Raw genomic sequence first — 24,126 nt, 5'->3', positions numbered from 1 at the left:
TGGGCCTGGCCCCCTCATGGAAAAATTTTGGGGGAGCTCAGCCCCCACAGCCCCACAGATATGGCTCCCCTGGTCAGAGGCAGTGTTGCTGCCAAACGCTGCTTGCTGGTTTCCCACAGGCATCTGAGTGGCCCCTGTGAGAACAGGATGCTGGGCTAGAGGGGCCCCGCTGGCCTGATCACGAGGCTCTTCTGATGTTCTGACATTAACTAGCAACATCTAGTACACAACGTTTAATCCTCGGGGTAAATTTCCAGTAACTCTCTTGGGCTGCTGGAGTGAAGAAAGGAGGTGTTCAGTCCCACAAGACATGGGGTGGGCATCAGTTTGGGATTTGCTTCACAGAGAAGACAGCTATCAATGGCTCCTAGCCACTATGATTCTATTATTTTTTGTGTTTTAATTCACTTTGATTTCCCCACCCCACCCCAATTCCAGGATTCTTGGAGAAAAATAATGACTTGCTGTACCGGAACCTTAAAGAGGTAAACACATCTTTTAATTCTGTTAATTTGTTTGGGCTTCTATCCTGTCTTATTTATGAGACATGAATGGCTAATTTAAATAGCAACATGGGCACATGTTCTTACATATACAGTGGTACCTCGGTTTTTTAACGTCTCGGAAGTCGAACGTGCCATGCGTCTTCCGTATTGAGTTTTACGGAAGTAAGTGCTTTTGGAAGTAAATGTTCAGTTTTCGAACATTTTGGAACTTCAACGGTCTTCTGGAATGGATTACGTTCAAAAACTGAGGTACCACTGGATATTTAAATACACAAACCCAGTACATAAATAATACACAAATTATTTCATGTAAAACAAAGGATGTTTTAGGGGTCTGATGTCTGGTCTGGCAACAACAGATAAAACTACCTGATTGGAGATAAGTAGAGAGAGTTTGGGGGTGAGACAGGGCCCCCGAGTCCCTGGTCTTTTTTTACTGACCGCCCCCCCCGGATCTCCCCCCTGCTTATAGGGTAGCTAGATTTACTGTGTAGTGCAGTGCTGGTGGTGGACCCCCTCCCCTCTCTCCTCTCCAGCAATCTTAAATTGCCCAAAAGCAAACTTGAAACATGAGCCATAGTCTGGAGAGGAGACCCTTGGAAGCCCCAAGTTAGCCCCTGTTGCGAATCTGTCCTTGCATTCCTCCTCCTCCTCCAGTCTCAACAGCCAGCCAGTCTGCATTCTGTGGGCACTGAAGACCCCAGCCCTCTTTGGAGACTGTTTTGGGATTCTTCCCCCTCCCCATGCCTTTCTTTTGAAAAAAAGATTTGCAAGCCTCAGGGATTTCCCTCCACCCAAGCTGCTGGGTGCTGCTGTTTGGCCTGCCTAAACAATGGCACTCACAACCATAGCATCAGGAGTAGGAGGAATGATAGGTTTATAGTGTGAGGCTCTCAACGTGTGATAATTCTGGCGACTTGAAAGGAGAATCCACGATGTTCTGATGGGAATCCTCTTGTTTTCTAAAGTCAAAGCTTGGGTTATGTTTCGTTTTAACAGCAAGATCTGACTTGGGATTTGCAAATTTTCCATGCCCCGCCCCCCAAAAAAGTCCATGATTTTTAAAGGAGGTGTATTTTCTCCAGCTTCCTGTGCCCCATGCACGTCTAGAAATTTTGCGTCATTTCCCTCCCCCAGCAAATTTTGAATAGGCCCCCCGTGCTCTGATCTTCCCAGTGACTTTGCTTTATTTTCATTTGATCCCAGGTGCTGTGCAGGTCAAAAAATGGGATCCTCAGAGAATGTTTCCACCTGACGGAGCTGGACAACCGAAGGAGGCCTGAGACTGTGAGTTTATCCCAGGCATAGGCAACCTAAGGCCCATGGGCTGGAAGTGGCCCATGGGGGTTGTTTAACCCGTCCATGGCCCCCCACCTCCCACTCGGTTGGCTCCTGTGTGCTGCACTAAACTGGCGTGGAGCAGAGCGGGGACCACCTTCTGCGATGCTGGGAGGCTTCCCATTGGCTGCAGGAAGCTCCTCTAGCCAATGGGAAGCTGCGCACGCGTCTTCCGCGTCGGAAGGAGCGCTGGAAATGGTGTCTGCAGGATCGCGAACTTGCCCATGCCCCCAAAATGTTGCCAACCCCTGGTTTATCCCATACATGTGGCCCTAGATGTCAGGCCTGAGTTTGATGCAAGCTTCAAGTGACGTAGCTTGAAACTTCCAGCCAGATGACATGAAAGTGCTCTGGATCTTCCACCTCCCTGGAGGCACGCAGCTTATGTGTAATTTTTTCCTACAATAGCCTGAGTCCCTAAGTTCTTATACCACAAGGACAAATGTAGATCCCCCCCGGGGGGGTTTTATTGCTGAGCTTTTGAAATGCCAGCAGCACCTAACATCCACGTCAAAAGCTCTTTTGGGAGACAAGCTTTCATGTTGTTTCGGAATATGTGGAGAGACGACAGGTGTGGGGAAGCCAGGGCACGTGGTTTAAGATATTTCTTCATATGCTTGAGATCAAAATATAGTGGTACCTCGGCTTAAGAACTTAATTTGTTCCGGAGGTCTGTTCTTAACCTGAAACTGTTCTTAACCTGAAGCACGACTTTAGCTAATGGGGCCTCCCACTGCTGCTGCGTCGCCGGAGCACGATTTCTGTTCTCATCCTGAAGCAAAGTTCTTAACCCAAGGTATTATTTCTGGGTTAGCAGAGTCTGTAACCTGAAGCGTATGTAACCCGAAGTACCACTATAATGAAACCTGAGGGCGTTCCCACCACAGATGGAAGGATGTCCCCAGAACTCACAGTCCCACCAGCAATCCTGTATTAATTGGAGGGGGACACTTTTATTTTTACATTTTTATGATTTGTCCTTGCAACTGTACTTCCTAGGTGACATTCTGTGTAACTGTTTTGAATGAGTCCTTTCTATTTGCTCAGGTGGCAACTCAGTTCAAAAACAGCCTGGCTAGTTTGATAGACATCCTCATGTCGAAAGAACCTTCCTACATTCGATGCATTAAACCCAATGATGACAAAGCGGCTGGTAAGGTTGTCTCTGGGAACTCAGCAGAAGGGTGCATTGTGTTAATAATAATAATAATAATAATAATAATAATAATAATATGCAAAGCTCTTTGCTCTGGCTGGCAGAGGTCTGCAGTGATGGGGACCTGTTCTAGACCTACTAACCAGAAAACCTTTTAGCTTAAGATGCAACCATAGGGTCAAGCTTCCCTTCCTCTTCAACTTCTATCCTTCCCCACAAAATGCCCAATACTATAATTGGAATAAGGAAAGGCGGGACGGGGGGGGGGCTTTTAAAAGAAGTAAGAAATGCAGTTCCTCCTTGGCACAACTGAGTGCATGTCTGGGTTTTCCCACGGAGAGGATGGATCTCTGGGAGAATATATATTCTTATTGGGTTGAGGGGTTGTTTTGGATGATTTCTTTGGGTCCCAACCAACCCTGTGGTTTTGTGCCTGCAAGACTGTAGTTTGTAGGGACTGCTGCAATGATTAGCCCAGATAGTGGCCGTAGCCAGGCCAGCAAACACTCCATTTACATGTCTAAAGAGCAGGTGAAGGACAGATGTGTTGCTACGGACACAATCAGCTTGCAATGCTCTTTCAGAAATGGCGTAGGGCTCCACCTCCGTCATCTGGCTGGATGCCACATCATCCTGGGGTGGGAGAAGAACAAGCCAAGGAGCTAGTCTTTCTTTTTATCCTGGACTGAAGCTGGAAGCTGGAAAGGAGAGGCTTGACTTGCTCTGTGTGCAGAAGCCAAAGCTATGGCTTGAGGGGGGCACCCCTAGAACTGAGATCTGTTGGGGTATTCATGCTGTGAGTTTCTTGGTTTTATGCTCGGGTTATATATATGTGTGTGTGAATAAAACCATATATCCTAAAGACAACACAGTCTCTAGTGACCTCCATTCCAAGGAAACTGAACCCTGGGTAACGATAGGCACCATCCCAGTCTCCAGGTGGTGAGAATCCAGCAGTTTCCAGCCACTTGCCCAGTTTTGGTTTCCTGGGAATGGGGGCAGCAGACTCACAGCTTTGGATCCAGCACAGAGCAGGCAGATCTCTGCATCTCTGTGTCCCCAGCTTCCAGCCTGCTTCCAGCTCAGCTGACACACACAACTCTGGCTATTGTTCTGCTACCTAGCAGCCAGATGAGGGGAGGGGGGTGAAGGAAAGCCTCTGAAGGCCCTGTCGCTTTGTTGTAGCTCTTGCAACCTTGCTTATTCTTTGGGGATACTTTGGGTCACTGTCTCACAAAGAAACTTGTCTGATCGGTTCAGCAACCTACTCCATTAGACTCCAGCCCTCGCTGGGGATGGGGATCCAAAAAATTGGAAGGGACTCAGAGCATGATCCAGAATCACCCCCGCCCAACAACCATATGTATCTTAATGGTGTAAAAGGAGAAGGGAGCTCATGGCTTGGCCAGCCTCTTCCCTTGGTCAGTTGCCTGCGTGTGCGCTCTCTCTCTCTCTCCTAACTTAAAAGTTTGCACACAGCGGCGGAGGGAGCTGCTCTGGTGCCTGGGACAACGCACCTGGGGTGGGGCCAGCCGCCCATAGGGCGGGGCGCACCGCAGGGCCTCCAGAGTCTGCCTGCCTCCTCCCACTCAGCCGTCCTACAACTGGGGGGGAGGCAACGGGCGGACTGTTTGGGCAGCGTGGAGCCTGTGTGCGCCCAAGTCACCGCGTCTCTCCCAGGAGAGACGTGTGGCTCAGGCCCCGCAGTGAGCGCCACCTGGCATTTTGTCACCCCCCTCAGTGGTGACACCTGGGGCAGACCGCACCCACCACACCCCCTTCCTCCGCCCCTGTTTGCACATGTGCCCTCATCCAGCTGGTAGCAACAACCTCTTGTCCTTGGTGTGGGTTTTGTCTTTTGCAGACAAATTTGATGACTCCTTGATAAGGCACCAGGTGAAGTACCTGGGCCTGATGGAGCACCTGCGAGTGAGGCGAGCCGGCTTCGCTTACCGTCGGAAGTATGAGCACTTTCTGCAAAGGTGAGGCCCAAAGCTCTCTCCCCACCTTTGTTTCCAGCAACTGGTATTCAGCAGCATCACTGCCTCTGACTCTGGAGGCAGGGCAGAGCCGCCTGCGTCACGGCTGGTTGGAGGCAGCAAGGCTTCTGAATACCAGTTGCTGGAAACCAAAGAAGGGGAGAGTTGCTCTTGTGCTCCAGTCCCGCTTGGGGCTTCCCACAAAGGCATGTGGTTGGCCTCTGTGAGAACAGGATCCTGGTCTAGGTAGGACATTGGCCTGATCCAGCAGGCTTTGATTACATTCTTACTTTCACTGCACCAACTGCCCTATAGGCAAAGTAAAGGAAGGTTTCATGGACTGGTTGGTCACAGAGTTGTGGTGGGAGGAACCAGCTGGGGACCCCCAAGGGAAGAAGGTTTGGGGCCTGGGGAGTGGGGGTGGGACAACAATGAGGGGTCAGAGGGAGAAGAGGGAGCAGACTGGCAGGAGGCGGTGCTGGAAGAGGCCACAGGGTTTGGTGAGCAGGAAGAGTCTGTGGCGGAGAGCGGTCCAGGCTCAGAGGCAGGAGAGGACGGGGCCCAGGAGACAGCGTTGAGAAGAAGCCGGGGAGTCTCCCCCTCTTGCTGCGACCAGTTTCCCTTCGCCATGGTCTAGAACACGCCGAGGAAAGAGAGAGAAGCAGACAGAGCCTTAAGCTGCTGGGGAAGGAACTGGGTGAGGAGCCTTAGAGAGCGGTGGGAAAGAGGGACCTTCAGCCCTTGCAAATGCCTCATGGGGGCAAGGGCTGCTGGCAAGGGCTGCTGTCACCACTAGGCCTGCGCTGCTTTGCTTCTTTGAACAAAGAGTTAACTTCACTGATACCGTGTTTTGCTTTGAGTACACTTGACTCCAGCTCCTGAGAGGGGGGTCAGAAGTGGCTCAGGAGATTTGCTTGGATTGGAACACACTTTCCTTTAGTCCCTGAATTTATTTATAATTTTGTTTTTAGGTACAAGTCCCTGTGTCCAGATACCTGGCCTTACTGGCAAGGGACGGCTGCCAAAGGAGTTGAGAAGCTAATCAAGCATATTGGCTACAAGCCAGAAGAGTACAAAATGGGAAAGTAAGAGCAACATACAAATAGGCATTAGGCTAAATTGCTTGCAAAAATGTGTACATTGGGCAAAATATTACAGAAGAGTGTCTGTTAGGAGAAATGTGTGCTAAAAATCTGGAAGTGTTTTCATGAGGACTGCAAATGGATGTGGAAATGTGGTGAACTGAACTTAAAAGGGGGAAATGGGGAGAAACTGAAATGGACAGATTTTTCCCATCTCTTCCTGGAAGTGCTTAAATTTGGTGAGGCCACCCTCAGAGCAAATGATAGAATTTTGGGTGCCTGCATCTCATTGGATGATTTTCTCTTGTTTAGGACCAAAATATTCATCCGTTTCCCAAGAACTCTGTTTGCCACAGAAGATGCCTTTGAATTCAGAAAAAATCGGCTAGGTATGTAATTTGCCCACTTTTGATCTTGCAAATCCCCAAAAGTCATTTTTAACTGAATATTTTGATGCCACCTTGTTTCTGTGAGGGTTTGCCCTAGGCAGCATCTGAGAAGACCACAGCCTTGCAGTTCACATGGCCTGCAGGAAATTTAGGATTGCTAAAAGCAGGTGGATTTTGCAACTAGGAATGGAGGAGAATTTTATTTGGTCTGCAGTTTTACATGAGCTGATTTAATTTGTACAGATCAGAATGTAAACATCCTCCAGATTTTGCACTTCTTTGGATTTTTCAGTACAGCTCTTGGCTAAAGATATAAACAAAAATCCACGTAAAATGCATTTTTTAGGATAAAGCGTTTAGAAATGTGTACCTTGGCATACAATCCTTGTTTAGATAGGTATTTTGCAATGGAATGTGTAAATTGATTTTTTGTGCAGATTTTTTAAAAAGGAAATTTGTAGATTACTTCAGAAATTTATGGGGGTGTCTGTTCGAATCAGAGGCAGCAGCAGTGGAAGAGATGGGACCTTCATGGAGTCTAATGCTTTGAACCCCTCCATCATAGGCTCAGGTTGCATATATGTGTAAATGAACCATATATCATAAAGATTGCACAGTCTCTGGTGGGACTCATTGTCCAAAACGAAACGCAGACCCGGCTAAGTGCCTGGAACTCCCTGGCATCCTGCTCTGCTGTGGAAATTGGAGGTGGTGTGTGACAATCTTCGTCTATCTATCTACCAACTAATTGTTTTGTTCAGCTCCTCAGCCTTGCCTCGGCATAGCCAACCTTGTGCCCGCCAGAGGCATTTTAGCCTTCTGTCCTTCAAGGGTGGGGAACGAGTGGCTGGACTCCTGCTCTCATCCTGCCCCTGACCATTGTCTGCGCTGGCTGCCAGGGCGGAGGGGAGCTGGGAGCCCAGCAGCATCTGAACGGCCGTCGCAAGTTGCCTGTCCCAGGTTTAAAACTAGACTGGGAATGTAGACTTTCACCTCACAAATACCGTACTTTTTGCCCTATAGGACGCACTTTTTCCCCTCCAAAAATGAAGGGGAAATCTGTGTGCGTCCTATGGGGCAAATACAGGCTTTCGCTGAAGCTTGGAGAGCGAGAGGGGTCGGTGCGCACCGACCCCTCTCGCTCTCCAGGCTTCGCGCAGCTCTCCACAAGCCATGGGAGCCCGCGCTGGGCTCCCACAGCTTGCGGAGAGTTGCCTGTTCTGGGGGCTGGGGTGGGGGGGAAGCTCGGGCTTCCCCCGCCCCAGCCCCGCGCCTGGGGGGGAAATACTTTTTTCCCCTTTATTTCCCCCCAAAAACACTAGGTGCGCCTTATGGGACGGTGTGTCCTGTAGGGCGAAAAATACGGTATATTTTCAGGGAAATTTAAGCTCTGGATTCCTGCGGAAGGTGGCAGACTCTCCTTCACTGGAGGTTTTTTAAACAGAGCTTGGACGGCCATCTGTGATGGATTCTTTAGCTGAGATTCCTGCATTGCAGGGGGTTGGACTAGATGACTCTTGGGGATCCCTTCCAACTCTACCATTCTCTAATTCCCAGTTGCTTTTCCTTTTCAGTTTCCAGAATACAAGCCAAATACAAAGGATGCTTAGGGAAGCGTGAGTTCCAAAAGATGAGGGAAGCAGGTAAGTAGCAGATCTTGGCTGCAAAAACCCCAGGGGGATCTTGCTTGGTTTTGTACCAATTCGGGATTTTTAAATAAAAAATGCATTATTTGGAATTGAGACCCAAAACGCCTTTATTTCAAATGCTGGTTTCTAACATTCAGCTTCTTGCTGCAATTCTGAATGTTACTAACGAACATTAATTTGCTGCATATTTATTGATTTGATGTAAGCAATGGTTAGCCCCCTCTTCAGCTGGAAAGTGTCCCAGACTGCAGAGTCATAGCAAGGTCAAGTGGTACCCAGCATGGAATTTTTTTTATCACGCTCCCCCCATTGACGGCTTGGGGTAGGCTTGGGCGTTGTGGGCAGGCAGCACACCGAAAGCCACCCCCCTCAGCAATGACACCCGGGGGGGCCGCCTCCCGCCCCCCCCTTCCTACGCCTCTGCTAGAATGTAGCAGAAACAAGGTGGTCCCTGCTCTCAGGCTTACAGTTTAATAAAATAAAACTTGGCCCCCTGTTCTTAGTTACAAGTTCTTTTAGTGCCTAGATGGATTGGAAACGGGTCAAGGAGGGGGTGGGTAACTTTCCTTTCCTTTACAGATTCCCATTTCAGCTGGGACATGAGCACTGGAGAACATACTTGGGGTCTACTCTCCTGAATTAATTTCTTTGTTCAGCTTCTCTGTTTCCTAGTTTTCAGAATAGTGCAGCTGAACAAAGAAATTAATTCAGTGTTTACTTGGGTCTTCAGCAAGAACAGCGCATTGTTGCCCTCTGCTGTCTGTCCTCTGCCACAATTATGTGACATTATTATTCATTGATATTACTTACAAGCAGCTTCACAATAAAATATTTAAAACTCTATAAAATAACTGTTATGTTGAAGTGGGAAGGGGGGAACCTTTGGCCCTCCAGGCAGTGGCATAGGAAGGGGGGTGCGGTGGGTGTGGGCTGCCCCAGGTTTCATCACTGAGGCGGGTGACAAAATGGCAAAAATATGTGTTTTTAAAATAAATAAATAAAATTTGGGCTCCCAACACTTAAAAAAAAAAAACAACTCCTGCACCCCCCTTCCTACGCCACTGGTAGCCAGGTGAGGCGGGGGGCACTGGGCTTCATACCACGGGGCCTGCAGTGTGCCTGAGCCATGCGTCTCTCCTGAGGGACAGGCGGTGGGCGGACTGCCTGCAAGCTCCGCATGTGTGAATCGCACCGGGCACCCGAGCAGCTAAGCTATACTGCTGCCTCCAGCGGTTTCTGAACCGCACCTCGCAGCATGGGGATTCCAAAACCCTGATGTTGGCCCTCGCACACACTTCAGAAAACTTTATTTTTTAGAAAAGATAGGGGGAAAGCAGGCAGAAGGTCGAAATGGACCTCACAATGAACCAGAGCACTGTGGCTCTAAAACTGGGCTAAACATAGCCTATTTGCCACACTGTGGTTGTTTGGTTTACTTACAAGTAGTCAACAAGGATGGTCAATTTTATAGAAAGTCCAGTCTGGATCCCTGATGGTGGGAAGGCAGCTCAGCCTTTTAAAGTCTCTCTCCTGGGAGGGAGTGACTTCTGTCCCTTCCTGACCCGTGAGAACCAGAGTCAGTTGCTCAGGTCCCTCCGTCTCTCGGGTACTTATGACCCCTCTTTGGCTTGGGATGAGGAAAAAAGGATCGTATTTTTCTGTGTATAAGACTATGGTTTTTTTATTAGAAATATATGTTAAAAATGGGGGGTCGTCTTACACACGGATAGTGCAGAAGGGGGCTGGGTGATTGTTGGCAGTTGTGAGCCGCAAGGCCTGCTGTTGATTGGCTGCTGCAGCAATTGGGCGGTCATTTGGTGTTTGCTGGCGGCAAGCGGACAGATGATTGGTGGGTTCGGCAAGGCATGCAATTGGCAGTAGTGTTCAGGAGGGTGAGCAATTGTCGGCAATCCCCCCCACAAAACTCAACAACTCCCCCTCACAAAGCTTAACCATTCTGGGCAATCTCCCCCCATTTCCTTAATTTGGAGTCCCAAAAAATGGGGGTCGTGGCAGCTTGACTTGGAGGAATGGTGGGGCAGGTCAGGGCTTTCGCATCCCTCTTGGCAGCCCCTCTTTCTTCTTGCTCTGCCCTTGTGCAAAAGGGTCCTCTTGCCCCTCCATGGTGACTCTCTCTGTTTCGCAGCCATTAAACTGGAGTCCTGCTGGAGAGGAGTCCTGGCCCGGAAGCTGGCCAAAAAGAGGATGTGGGCAGCCCAGACCATCCGGAAGTAAGCTGGCTTGTTTGTTTGTTTGTTTCATTCAATTTACATTGGATTGCTGAATTGTAAAGCAAAGCAAAACCTCAGAGTGGTTTACAAGAAGACTAAAACAATGAAATTATCAGTAAAATGGACCACTCCTGTAGGTACATCAGAGGCTTCATCCACCGGAAGCAACCCTTGAACCGCAATAACAAGGACTTTGTGAGGCTTGTGCAGTACACCTACCTTATGAAACTCAGAGATCACGTCCCAAAGAACGTCCTGGACAAAAGCTGGCTTAAGCCTCCAGAGATCATGCAAGAGGTGAGAGCTGTTAGAACCTCCATGTTCAGAGCTACTGTACCTGTGAATGCTGGTCGCTGGGGAACAAGAGTGGGAGGGGGGCAGCTGCCTTTCAAGCCCTGCTTGCAGGTGTCCCGCAGTGCCTGGCTGGCCACTCTGAGATGCTGGGCAAGAGGGGCCTTTGGTCTGATCCAGCCCTTCTCATGTTAGCTGAGGGCACTGATGAAGGGCAGGAATTTGAACCAAAGCTCAGCCGTCCTTTGGAATCCGCAGTTCTCCAAATTTTGCAATGCAGTTCTCCAGCCAAGGCACATGTAGGGAAATAGGCATATACTAAAGTTTGGTGTTGGTCCATGGGGTCACGAAGAGTCGGACACGACTAAACGACTAAACAACAGCAACAACAACAAAGTTTGGTGTACACAAAGATGCCTCTTCACTGAAAATAGCACCCAATATTATGTTAGATGTGTATGTGTGTATGTATATATATTTAACAGAAAACACGATATGCACATATTTTGGCCAAACTGCTTGTATATGTTGGGAGAAATTTGCACTAAAATGCCGAGGAATTGTCACAAGGACTTTCCTGGAAGGAACGTCACAAGCTGAGGAGGGAAAGAGGAGAGTGGCTGGAAAAATGCAAAACACAGAGAAACTAAGATTGGCAGATTTGCCCATTCCTAGGGCAGACTGAGATCAAGCTGCAGGGGCCTTACGGAGCTGAAATTCAGTGCTGTTTGCAGTCCCACTATGGCATGGAAGGTCACAGGTCCCCCATCGCTGCTAAAAGCTTGCCTTATCCCCATCTTGCCTGGTGCCACCTGCTCTGACTGGCAGCTGCTCTCTCAAGCTGAAGTCTTCACTAGCCAGAAACCGGGACTCGAACCTGAGGCCTTCTGCATGCTGCGTTAAGGCCCCTTCCCAAACATCCATCTTGTCCCACTTCAAATGACAGATTACACTCCACCCCCCCCTCTCAACCTAGACATCTGAGTTCCTGAGAAAGATCTGCACAAGAAACCTTGTCCGGAAATATTGCCGCGGCATCACAGCACAGAAGAAGGCACAGGTAAAGTCTGGGCTTTTGAGTTTTTGTGGGGCTCAATTCTTAAAATGAATGGTGTTGGGAGCTGGAATCTGTCCTGGGTACGTCCCCTTGGCTCCTAGTTGCATCTACTGTTGTGCTGACAGTGCACTCTGCAAAGGCTCAGAGGTGCAGAGGCTTGGGAGCTCTCAGAAGGGCCAAAGACCTTCACTGCAGCTCTCTCACATAATTATTTTATTATTATTATTATTATTATTATTATTATTATTATTATTATTATTATTATTTATTTATTTATACATACATACATACATACATACCCCGCCCATCTGGCTGGGTTTCCCCAGCCATTCTGGGTGGCTTCCAACAAAATATTAAAAATACAATAAAACATCAGACATTAAAAACGTCCCTCAACAGAGCTGCCTTCATTTGTCTTCTAAAAGTCAGATAGTCGTTTATTTCCTTGACATCTGATGGGAGGGCGTTCCACAGCGCAGGTACTACTACCGAAAAGGCTCTCTGCTTGGTTCCCTGTAACTTAGCTTCTCACAGTGAGGGAACCACCAGAAGACCCTGGTTTCCTTGTGGGGAAAGACCAGGACAGTTAAAAGCAATTCTTTTCATGGAAAATCAAATACTCTTGTGACAAGAGCTGCCAGAGGTTTGGGGTTTCTTCCATTCCCCTGAGCCAGTAGTTTTCAACCCGTGTGCCATGGCACCCTGGGGTGCCTTGAATGATGGTCAGGGGTGCCGCAGGCAACACTGGTCTCCGTCCCCCTTTCCTTCCCTCTCTCCTCTGATGCCCTCTTGCATCTCTGCCTCCCAAAGGCTTGCACAGCTGTTTGTTGCACCAGCCCTAGCTACAAGCTCCATGGGCAAAAGGTGCCTCTGGAGCTGGCCAGGGGGTGCTGGTTGTCAGGAGTTGAGGCGGCCTCTGAGTAAGCAAGCAAGCGGGCCAGGGAGCCTAGCCAGGCAGTCTGCCAGCTGTTGGGAATGGACAGACAGGTCCCAGGCCCCTGTGGGGCAGTGTGAGAAGGCCCCTCTCTATGGGGCGGGGGGGGGGGCAGCTCAGAGACCAGGGGACTCCTAAGGAGAGGAGAGGAGGCCGAGGGACTACTCCACAAGGGAGGGTGTTCCCAAAAGGGTGAGAGGCTGCCAGCTCTGGAGGAAGGGGTTACATAACTGGGCTCCTGAACCCCATAGGGGTGCCACCGAAACAATGTAGTTGGTAAAGGGAGCTGTGGACTCAAAAAGGTTGGAAACCTCTGCCCGAAGTATATGTTTAAAGTGCATTCCCACAGAATCCTGGCAACTGTCATCTATTAAGGATGCTGAGCATTGCCAGGAGTCCGCTATTCCCCTCACAGAGCCACAGTTCCCAAGGTTCCCTGGGAGGGACTGATTGTTAAAGCACTCTGGGAATTGGGGGGGGGGGATAGGGCTTCCTTCATGCCTCTCAACACCCTTGACAAACTACGGCTCCCAGAATCCTTTGCGGGAAGCTATGGCTGTTTAAAGTGGTATGCTGGTGCTTTAAATGTATAGTGCCAAGGTGGCCTCAGACTGCCCCCCTTCAACAGAGGATGCATGACAGAAATGGCGGTTGCATCCTGCCGTTTGCAATGGATGCCCTCGTGAGGGGGCACCACCATGCACCTGGCCTCCATTGGCTGACTGGGTGGGGCAAAGCAGCGACGAGGTTGGTGTTGTACAAATTGCAACCAATCAGCAAGCAGAATTGATGCTTTATGGGTGTCTAAAGAACTTCTATTAAAAGTAGCAAAACCAGAGATCCTACTGAGAACCATTTCTCATCATAAGCCAGTCATGTTAACACTAAGAGGAGAGATTAAAAAAACCAAGATGGAGTCTCAATGAAAACTTATTAAATGATGAAGAAATTTTACAGAAAGCAAAAAAGACATTGAGAGAATTTTTAAAGTTTAATATGAATCAAGGTACAGATATTATAGTAGTGTGGGACGCTGGAAAAGCGGTGATTAGGGGATTCTTTTTTCAACAAAATATGTTTCAAAAAAGAATGAGGGAGAAGAGAAAAACAGAAATTTTAGAAGACATAACAAAAAAGAAAGAAAAAGAACTCCTAAAGAATCCAGGAAGCGAACAATTAAACAGAGTATTAAATTGTTACAAACACAATTTGCAACGATCATTGACCAAGAAATTTATTGGAAAATCAAAGTATTAAAACAGAAATTTTGAATTTGCGAATAAGCCCAGAAAATTACTAGTGTGGCAACTCAAGAAAAACAGAGTGAAAGAGTTGTTAAGAGGCTGAGAATAGGAGAGAGAACAATAGATGATCCAAATGAGATTGTGAAAGCTTGGTAAGATACTACAGAGATTTATACCAAAAACGAGAGGCAAACCATGAAAAGATAGAAGAATTTTTAAAACATACCAATCTACCAAAAATATCAAGTGAAAAAATGAACATGCTTAATGCGCCAATTACGATCTTTGAAATTCAATCTGCAATTAAAAAAGCAAAAGTAGGAAAACCCCAGGTTCGGACTTACTTTCAGCCGGTTATTGTAAAAAATTGGAAGATCTTATTGTTAAGTTGTGGGCGAACATGTCAGACGACACAGCAATTCTTTAAACAGCTCTTCTTTATTCAGATGCCAGAACAGAACTGGCTGAGGAGCTCAGTCAGCCTGCTTATATAGAGCTCCAGAACAATGCAACTGTTGCCATTTTCTAAAACTATCTAATCACTGAACATCACTTTTCGATCCTTCATTTGCATAACTACCTACAGTATCCCCCTGCTGGCCCAGGGTGAGAACTTCAGTACATAACACTTATATTGTTCCCACTAAAAGACATGATGAATATTTTAGTTAATGGGAAAACACCAGTTTCATGGTCAGAGGCCTATATAACGCTCATTCCTAAGCAAGGGATGGATTTACAGCAGGGGTCAGCAAACTTTTTGGAGGGGGCTGGTTCACCGTCCCCCTGACCTCGTGGTGGGCCGGAGTGCGCACACGTGGCGGAGGGGGCTTCTCTCTCTCTCTCCCTCTCTCCCCTGCCCTGCCCACCTCTGCTGCTCTGCCTGCGGTTGGGGGCCGGCGGCAGCGGCACCCCTCCTTTTTGGGCCAGCTTTTCCGGGCGCCAGGCTTCCTATTAAAGCCCAGCCCCCTTCCTCCGCAGGACGGGGAGAAGCCAGGAAGAGGGAGGGAGGAGGGAGGCCGCCATAGTGAGGGAGGAAGGGCAAAAAAAATGGCGCCCAATTTTTTTTTGAAAAAAAAAGGTGATTGCGCCTATCCAAGCGGTGATTGCAGAACCATTCACAGGCCAGATTCAGAGGGCACTTGGGCCGAATCTGGCCCGCGGACCTTAGTTTGCCGACCCCTGATTTACAACTTTGCACCAATTATAGGCCAATTTCATTACTTAATAGTGACTACAAGATCTTTGCGGATATCTTAGCAGAAAGACTAAAAAAAGTTTCTGAAGGAAATAATACACAAAGATCAGGCTGGTTTTTTACCTGGATGCCAAATGCAAAATTATATAAGAAACATCATTAACATCTTAGAATACTTGCAATCCAGAAACAATAAGCAAGCAGCATTAATGCTGGTTGACACAGAAAAGGCGTTCAATAATATTTCCTGGAGGTCAATGGGTTTTGGCGAAACCTTTGTCAGAGGAATACTGTAGAGGCAGTATATTCTGGACAACAGTCCAGACTTATAATAAGCGGAAGGGAACTAGACAAGGGTTTCCTCTATCCCCATGACTATGTATCTTGGTGTTGGAAATTCTGAATAGGAAAATAAGGAATGATGTAGGTATAAGAGGTATAGTATTGGGAGGAAAATCTTACAAATTGAGAGCCTGTGCTGATGACCTTATCATTACTACGGAAAATACCAAAGAAAGTTTTCCGAAAGTGATTGAGGTGATAAAAGAATTTGGACAGGTGGCTGGTTTTAAAATTAACTGTAAAAAACCGAAATTTGTTAGTTAAAAATATGGAGTTGCAGGGAAAAAAATGAAATTAAAAAAATCACTGGATTAGAGGTGAAGAAGAAAGTCAAGTGCTTAGGGATTTGGCTAACGGCAAAGAATATCTTTTTTTTTTTAAATGAATATTTATTAGATTTTCCAATTTTATATAAACACAAAAAGAAAAAGAAAAAGAAAAATATTAAAAACAATTCAGTTTCAATAACAGTTTTTCAATCACATATTTCTTTTACTTCCTCATACCTCCCCTTCTTGTTCTCTAGTTCACCTTATTAATTCAGCAAATCCTAATCTCTTAACATTCCTTTTAAAATAAAACCTTATTTTCCATTCAGCTTTTTTAAATTTAATAACATAAACCATTATAATCCCCATTATCTTTATCATAACAGCTAGTCCCCACCAAAGTTCAAACCAACATCTTTTCAAAGTTCATTAATTTAAGAATATCAACCTATATGAGGAAAATTACATAAAGACTTGGAATGAGATAAAAAGAAATTTGGAAATTTGGGATAGACTACATCTTTCTTTTGGGGGAAGAATCTCCACAATTAAGATGAATGTCCTTCCGATAATTATTTTTTTGTTTCAGACTATTCTGGTGTAAGGGGGAATACACTGCTTTAAGGACTGGCAACGAGACATTTCGAAATTCATATGGCAAGGGAAAAGACCTAGGATTAAGCATGAACTATTACTTGATGTTAAGGGGAGAGGGTTTTTTTCCTTACCTGACCTCAAATTGTATCACGATGCAGCGTGCCTAACTTGGATTTGTGAATGGGTAGTACTGCAAAACACAGACCTGTTGGATATAGAGGGGTTTGACAACCATTATGGTTGGCACGTATATCTGGTTTATGACAAGGTGAAAGTCCACAAGGGTTTTTTGAATCATACGATAAGAAAATCCCTTTATAAAGTATGGGCTAAATATAAAGATTTACTCAAACTGAAAACCCCTTGGTGGCTTTCCACTATACAAGCTTTCGCAGTTAAGAAAAAAAAAATCTGGGACATTATATATAATGAACTTTAAAAATCTTTATATGTTCATTCCAAAAAAACCCAGAAGTCTTCCTGTTGGGAATCATGTTTAATGAAATCCCGAAAATGTTTAGAAGAATTTTCATGTATGCAATAATGGTGGCTAGAATTTTGATAGCAAAAAATTGGAAAGGAGAAGTGATACCCACCAAATTAGACTGGCAGGTGAAGATGATAGAATATATAGAACTAGCCAAAATGACTGGCAGCTTAAGAGGTGATTCAAAACAGAGCTTAAATAAAGAATGGAATGTCTTTAAAGACTATTGTCAGGTGGTGGTGTGGTTGCTCGAGAGCAAACAGGCAAGACTCCAACCTGTCTTTTCCAGGCTTTATTATTAATACAAACTGTTTACAGTGCAGAGCGTCGCAAGTCCCATGTCTGCTCAGTCGCTAGCAGAATCTGGGCGTGGCCGGTCCTTATATCCCCCCCCCAGCATAACAGTCGTGTGACCCCCATCCTTCTCCTCCCCTCTCTGCGCAGAGTGGGCGCTGGCAAAGGGGGACTTGCCTCCCCTCCGCTTTGCTCAGGCTCAGTGTTGGGGCTCTCCCTCGCATCTCCTGGTCCCTGCGCCCCCTCCCCACTGGAGGCAGGGCTTCCCTCCTCGCCAGAGGAGGAACTGCTTCTCAAGATCTTCGGAGGCTCCCTGTAACACAACTGCCCTTCCACCTCTCGCCTCTGAGCTAATGGCAGTTCCCTGACAAATATTTACAGCTACATTGTAAAAATGCTTTGACGAGTCTAGGCTGAACCTTGCAGGACAATATGAAACACAAATAAATTAAGTGATAATTAAAATTAAGAAGTGATAATACAAAGCGTGAAATCAAAAAGGAAGCCTAGAAAACATAGTGGGATGAATGGAAGTCAAAGGAATATGTGATGCTTTTTCTTCTTTGTTTGTTCTTTAGTGTTGTTACTGTAGTGTTTTGTGGTTTGTTTATTGTTTGTTTTTAAAGTATTGTTTCAATAAAGTATTAAAACAACAACAACAAACAAACGAATGCATCACCTGGAGTGCTGGATAGCTTCCTGCCGGTGCGTTTGCACCACGCTGGTCTTCGCATCCCCTTGCCCCGCTGCCCACCTCACAGTAAGCAGCAGTGCAAACAACGGGAAGTCAGTGGTGCCGGTGATACTGTGGACTTAGGTCAGCTACCTGAGAGACCACGTTCATCATGCAAACCTGCCTGGGCTCTGAGAAGGGGAGGCCCTTCTCTCAGTCCTGCCCCCCTGACAGGCCCGCTCGGTGGATGGAGGTGTGGGAGAGGGTCTTCTCTGGGGGGGCTGCTCCCAGACTCCGGAACGCCTCCTGGAGAAGCCAGAATGGCTTCCTCCTGGCTGTCCTTTCGTCAGCTGGTGAAGAACTGAATGTTTTTGAGGAAAGGGCTGTTGCTGTGATTTGTTGTTGTTGTAATTATCTGTATTTTTAATAGATCTTTTATATTATTTTAAATCTATGTGTTTAATTGCATCTTAATGATTTTATTTTCTGTTTTTAGCTTGTTTAATATATCTGTGTAAGACACCTTGAGGCAGGATATTATTATTATTATTATTAACAACAACAACAACAACAAATACAGTGGTACCTTGGGTTAAGAACTTAATGCGTTCTGAAGGTCCGTTCTTAACCTGAAACTGTTCTTAACCTGAAGCACCACTTTAGCTAATAGGGCCTCCCGCTGCTGCCGCTTCGCTGGAGCACGATTTCTGTTCTCATCCTGAAGCAAAGTTCCTAACCGGAGGTAATATTTCTGGGTTAGCAGAGTCTGTAACCTGAAGCGTATGTAACCTGAAGCGTATGTAACCCGAGGTACCACTGTACATGAATGAATGAATGAATGAATGAATAAAACTGAGCCCATGGCTTGCAGGAAGGAAGGTGTCCTGATCTTATGCCTCTTAGTAACATAAGTACAACTCCCCACATCAGCCTGAAGCAAGAGTTTTAATGTGGTTTCCTTCTTGCAAAATACTGGCCTAGTCTCTTTCTTTTGTTCCAAAACAGATGGAGGAAAAAGTGATTGCTAGTGGCATCTTCCGCGGGAAGAAGGCTGGCTATGCCCAGAGCCTGAATGAACCGTTTCTTGAGACCAGGCTAAGTGAGTAGACCAGAAAGGGCAAGGCTGGTTGAGGATTTGGTTCACTGGAGGCACAAGGCCTGTCATACACATTGTGGGCTCTTCCTTTGCAAGGAAATGCAAATATGTCAGGCTGCACAAGCAGAGGAGAATGAAAGCTTAAAAGCCTGATTTCCTAACCAAACTTTTGCATAGCTAAGGCATCTCTTAGGAAGAGTCGCCCTGGAAACAGAAGAGAACTTGGAGCTAGCTTACCTGAGCAGACAAACCCAGGGTCCTTGGAATGAAGGTTGGCAGAGACTGGTGTCTTTATGCTATATGGTTTTATTTGCCCATATATACAACCTGATCAGAGGATAGAAGGGCTCCCAGCATTAACACCCTAGCAGACCTTGCTTCCCCATTAGTCACAGCTTGGGGTCCAGCACAGAGCAAGCAGGTCTCTGTGTCTCCAAACTGCTTCCGGCTCTCCCACACAACTCTGCCTTTTGTTCTCCTCCCTAGCAGTTTGTGGGGCAGAGGAAAGACCCACCCATTCACTTGATGGCATGGAGCAACTTACTTGGTTGTGCTTCACATTTTCTTCACATGTAGTCAGCCACAACCACCGCCTAGGCAGAGGGACTGGTTTAGCAGGCTTGCTCTTATACCTTCTACCCCCACAGATACAGAACCCAAGAACTGGAAGGAACTCAGGGTGTCATAGAGACTGAGCCCCCCCCCAACTCACAACAGTAATCCTATACACAAAGAATTCTGGCCAGGGATGCTTTTAGCAAACAAAAACAGGTAGAGGAGAAAGGCATGAGAGCTGCTTCTGCAAAACATCAGTCTAGCTGGGTTACAGACATTTAACTTTAACTGGTACATAATTAAAGGGTTTGATACATATTTTAAAAGCTTTATATGTACAGTGGTACTTAATTCGTTCCAGAGGTCCGTTCTTAACCTGAAACTGTTCTTAACCTGAAGCACCACTTTAGCTAATGGGGCCTCCTGCCACTGCCGCGCGATTTCTGTTCTCATCCTGAAGCAAAGTTCTTAACCCAAAGTAATATTTCTGGGTTAGCGGAGTCTGTAACCTGAAGCGTCTGTAACCTGAAGCATATGTAACCCGAGGTACCACTGTAATAAGATTAATGTAACAAAGAATATCACAAGCATAAATGTGTCAACAATCATTGACTTAATAGGTTTGTGGGCTCTGGTATTTCAGCCCCCTTACTTGAACCGTGCATTTTAATTGTGCCAGGGGAGGGTTGAGGGGATGCTAAGTTCAGAGATGGAGCAGCTGATCAAGGCGCAAGTTGTTTTGTCACTGAGGCAAAAATTAATCCCAGAAGCACCTCTCCTTCCTGCCTTCAGCAGTATAAATATTACAATATGTAAATAAATAGCAATTTCTGCCCTTCCATAACAATCAACTTTGCCTAATGGTAGAGCTGGTACTGACTGTGATATGTGTTTTGTTGTGCCAGAGGCAGCCTAAAATCTCTCCCCGAGATCAGTTTCCTTTTGTGCATGTCTCTTTGTGGCTCCCCACTTTTGTGTCGGGACTGTGACCCTTGCTCTTTCCTGTGTTCCTAGACGAGAGCGAGTTGAGCCCCAAAGTCCTGCAGCTGATCCGCCACGAGAGAGTGAAGGTGAGGGCTGGGATGCGTGGGGCAAGGGCAGGCCAACCTGCACGGTGGTCCTTGAATGGTGTGTGGCTAAAGCTGTGACTCTCAGGCGAAGCTGCCTCTGCTTCTAAAACTCACCTCGTGGTTGGTTTTCAGTATGTGACGCCGGTGGTGAAGTACGACCGGAATGGCTTCAAGCCCCGAGAGCGGCTGCTGGTTCTGACGCGTGTGGCCGCTTATGTGGTGGAGATGGCCAAGATCAAGCAGAGGATTGAGTACGCCACCCTCGGAGGTAACATCCCTGATGTCCTTGGGCAACCCTTTCCCTTCCCAGGCATCCAGCCAAGTGAGATGGGGAGAGACCCACCCATTTGCCTCCTTGGCAACAGAGCAACCTGTTTGGATAGCCTAAATGGCCTGGTCAGCCAAGGCCATCCCGCTGGCAAAGGAACTGGTTGGGCTGGTTCAGCAGTCTCTTCTAGCAAAGAGCCTGAAAGGGACCCAGGTTGACCGCCCCCTCCCCCACCTCATAACAGTCCTTTCTTGCAGTCTGTCAAATGGCCCATGTGAGGGAGAGGAAGCAGTAAAGAATGAAACTCAGTTCTGCATCCAAGCATCTACCTGCCAGGCTTCTTTGCAGCTTGGCAAAGAAAGGCAGTCCTTCCAAATTTTTCTAGCAAGTGACTTTGTTTTGCATTCTTTTTCCAAGGCCTTTCTGCCAGCAGCTTGGGCGACCATATCTTAGTCATCCATGTTTCAGAAGACAGCAAAACAGAGAAGGTAGCAGTTTCTCTTTACCCGCCCATGGTGTGTGTTTGCGTGTGTGAAGTGCATGGAAATAAAACAAGCTAAGGAGCAAAAGGAACGCCTTACTTTCAGACAATGGATGCCTGTGATACAGCTAATCATTATCAGAAGAGAAAGGCATGACTTTGAATAAGTGTGTGGAGAGCCCTCGCGTCTTGCTCTTATTATTATCAGGGGGGCCACTGTGAAAACAAGATGCTGGGCTAGAGAGGGCCCCTTTGGCCTAATTCAGCCCAGGCCTCCTCTTCCGTACTTGTGAAAAGTTAGCTTATCAGTTTTTATTTTCCTTAGTGGTAGGATATGGGGCTGCACACCAAACTACATGAGATTAATGAATTGTTTAAGATAGCTAGGAAAAATGGCTTTGCAGAACAAAAGTATGTTTTCCAAAGTCCTATTAGATACAAATATAAAAGTATTATAAAAAATGTACAAACTGCTGTTGGAGCAGGAAACTAAAGAGGAATTTGTGAAATCGAGCATGATTAAGTGGACACAAGATGTGGGTCACAGTATTGATTATGAATTATGGGGAAAGTTGTGGAAAATAAATATGAATTTTATGGCATGTTATGTGCTAAAAGAAAATGTGATGAAAATGTCCCACAGATGGTATTTAACACCCATCAGATTGGCAGAACTGACTTAAGAGTTTACTACTATACACCACGGCTGCAGCTAGAACCTTATTCGCACAAAGGGGGAGAACAAGTCTAGTACCCACTAAGGAAGAAAATGTTTGAATTTGCTGAACTGGTTGGTCTGACAAACGGGATAAGAGAAAACAAAGATCAGGAATAACTTCCGGTCGGCGCCAGCGTCTAATGGCCGCCTCCCGCTGAGATCCGCTCAGGGAGGCTGCTTCGCGAGTTCGGGTCTGACCGCTACGGCGAAGCGGGGACCCCTAAAATCTCAGGCGAGAAGCCTGAGAGCAAGGAGGCTCGGTGGGCACCTTAAGCGCCCCCCTCACTGCAAAGGAGCCTTTTTAAAGGCTCCGGAGCGGCATCGGGGAGCGCGGTGCTGAGAGCCGCTACCCAGCCCGTGGAGTGAAGCCGCGTCGCCATTGACGGAGAGCGCCGATTCCTTCCTGACATTTGGAACTTAATTGGAATATCCGTGAGTAAGACTGAACAACAACTTTAAAAGAAAAATATTCAGAAATTGGCTGAAAACGGAGAAGGCAAAAAATAAGGAAGTCTGCCTTCCTCGGACTGCATGTAACCAAAGCAACGAAATAGGAAGCTGCAATTTGACAGGAAGCAGCTTTAAAATTGACGGACTCAGACATTGGACTTAAATCCCCCCCTTAGCAGGCAGGGGCAGGGGGGGAAGATTTGTGATTTGTCTTACCTGCATGGAAGAAGTACAGATGGGGAAATTTCTGCCGTTTTGAACCCTTGGGGAGGACTGCTTGGAAAGTGAGTCACCGGGATTGAGAACTGTCATCAGAGACTTGCTACAAAGTTGGAGCTTTGCTTTTTGACAATAAGTAAAGACCTTACTTGCCACAAATTTGGCACTTTGGAAAGATACAATTTGATATTACTTGGAAAATATTGGACAATTGGTTGTTACTTTTGTTACCTCTGAAGGGAACTTTTGTACTTGGAACTCTGAACTGCCCCCTCTAGAGGCTGCAAGAAAACAGTTATTATTTTTTTACTGTAAGGGACAGGCTTGTGGAATTTTCCATCTGAAAGTAATTCCCGTGGGAACGACCTTGGGATATGAGTGGCCCAACAGAAGAGAGAATAACAAGGGCTAAGAGTAAAGTTGATCAGAAAAGAAGAGGCTCAATTACAAATCCAACTGCAGCTGCTACAACCCTCTCCATGGATACAGTGACAATAACAAAGGCATTAGTCAAAATAAATGAAACTCTGGAAGTGCTCACAAAGCAGAGTACTGAAAATTCCAAACAGTTGACTGAATTATCAACAAAATTGGACTTGAATACAGAGACAATAAATAAATTAGTCCAAGAAAATGAGATAACTAGAAAGATCACAGAGGAAGCAAAAACCTCTGCAGAGGAAGCAAAATCTTCTGCAGGAAATGCACAGGAAAAGTTAGTACCAGTCTGTAAAAAGCTGGAAGAACATGATGCTGCCCTGTCTTTATTGGAACTACAGAGGAAAAGTAGAAATTTGAGATTAAGATTGATTCCAGAAAGTGAAAAGGACAATTTGATAGACTATCTCACAAAAGAATTTCTGGATTTTTGGCAGGACAGCTTGAAAGAGGAGGAATTCAAGATAACAACTGCTTTCAGACTGGGTAGGAGACAGAACAGAAAGAGCCCAAGAGACTGCTTGATAACTCTGAGATCTCAGGAGGAGAGAGATAAGATATTAAATTTACATTTTCAAAGAGCCCTTGAGATTGAAGATTCTCGTGTGCAGATTTTTAAAGATATTCCTAAATATATCTTGGAAGTGAGGACCTACTACAAGGATTTGGTCACCCTATTGAGGAAGAACAACATACCATTCAGATGGGAGTTCCCACAAGGCCTGTCTTTCAACTATAAAGGAAAGAAAATCAAGATAAAAACAGTGCAAGATAAAGAACAATTTCTGACAAGGAACGAGGAGGACCTTTTGAAGGAAACGGTGGAACCTACGGACCTAGAAGATTTACCAGACATTTCAAACCTATCCTTTGGGGCTAAAATACCAACGGAAGAGGATTTGCTTGGAGCAGCTGGAGGAGCAACTAAATAAACAACAAGATGTCTCTGCAAATTCTAAGTTGGAATTGTAACGGACTCAATTTGCCTAGGAAAAGAAGGGAAGTTTTCCATATTTTAAAAAAAGAACAATTGGACTTGTTTTGCTTACAAGAAACCCACGTGACTAGAGTACACCGAAAATTACTTATTAACAAAAGATTAGGACAAGAATTTA

At 46.3% G+C, this 24,126-nt stretch overlaps 1 protein-coding gene across 5 annotated transcripts in view; it reads left to right on the top strand.

Moving 5' to 3' along the window:
- MYO1H (myosin IH) overlaps nt 1-24,126 on the top strand; it is a 96,331-nt gene that overhangs the window by 64,551 nt on the left and 7,654 nt on the right. For all 5 annotated transcript variants that reach the window (XM_083583802.1, XM_083583800.1, XM_083583801.1 and 2 more), the window contains 14 exons: nt 439-485; nt 1,713-1,793; nt 2,892-2,997; nt 4,865-4,982; nt 5,951-6,064; nt 6,374-6,450; nt 8,025-8,093; nt 10,246-10,330; nt 10,468-10,627; nt 11,598-11,681; nt 18,722-18,815; nt 20,382-20,437; nt 20,570-20,705; nt 21,123-21,193. In XM_083583802.1, the coding sequence (XP_083439928.1) occupies nt 439-485; nt 1,713-1,793; nt 2,892-2,997; nt 4,865-4,982; nt 5,951-6,064; nt 6,374-6,450; nt 8,025-8,093; nt 10,246-10,330; nt 10,468-10,627; nt 11,598-11,681; nt 18,722-18,815; nt 20,382-20,437; nt 20,570-20,705; nt 21,123-21,193 (1,298 nt within the window). The remainder of the gene's footprint in view (nt 1-438; nt 486-1,712; nt 1,794-2,891; nt 2,998-4,864; nt 4,983-5,950; nt 6,065-6,373; nt 6,451-8,024; nt 8,094-10,245; nt 10,331-10,467; nt 10,628-11,597; nt 11,682-18,721; nt 18,816-20,381; nt 20,438-20,569; nt 20,706-21,122; nt 21,194-24,126) is intronic.

This window comes from Podarcis filfolensis, assembly GCF_964270895.1.
Source record: "Podarcis filfolensis genome assembly, chromosome: 13".
Lineage (NCBI taxonomy): Eukaryota > Metazoa > Chordata > Lepidosauria > Squamata > Lacertidae > Podarcis > Podarcis filfolensis.
Note: the sequence above shows the minus strand (reverse complement) of the source record. Positions and strands in the feature narration are given on the sequence as shown.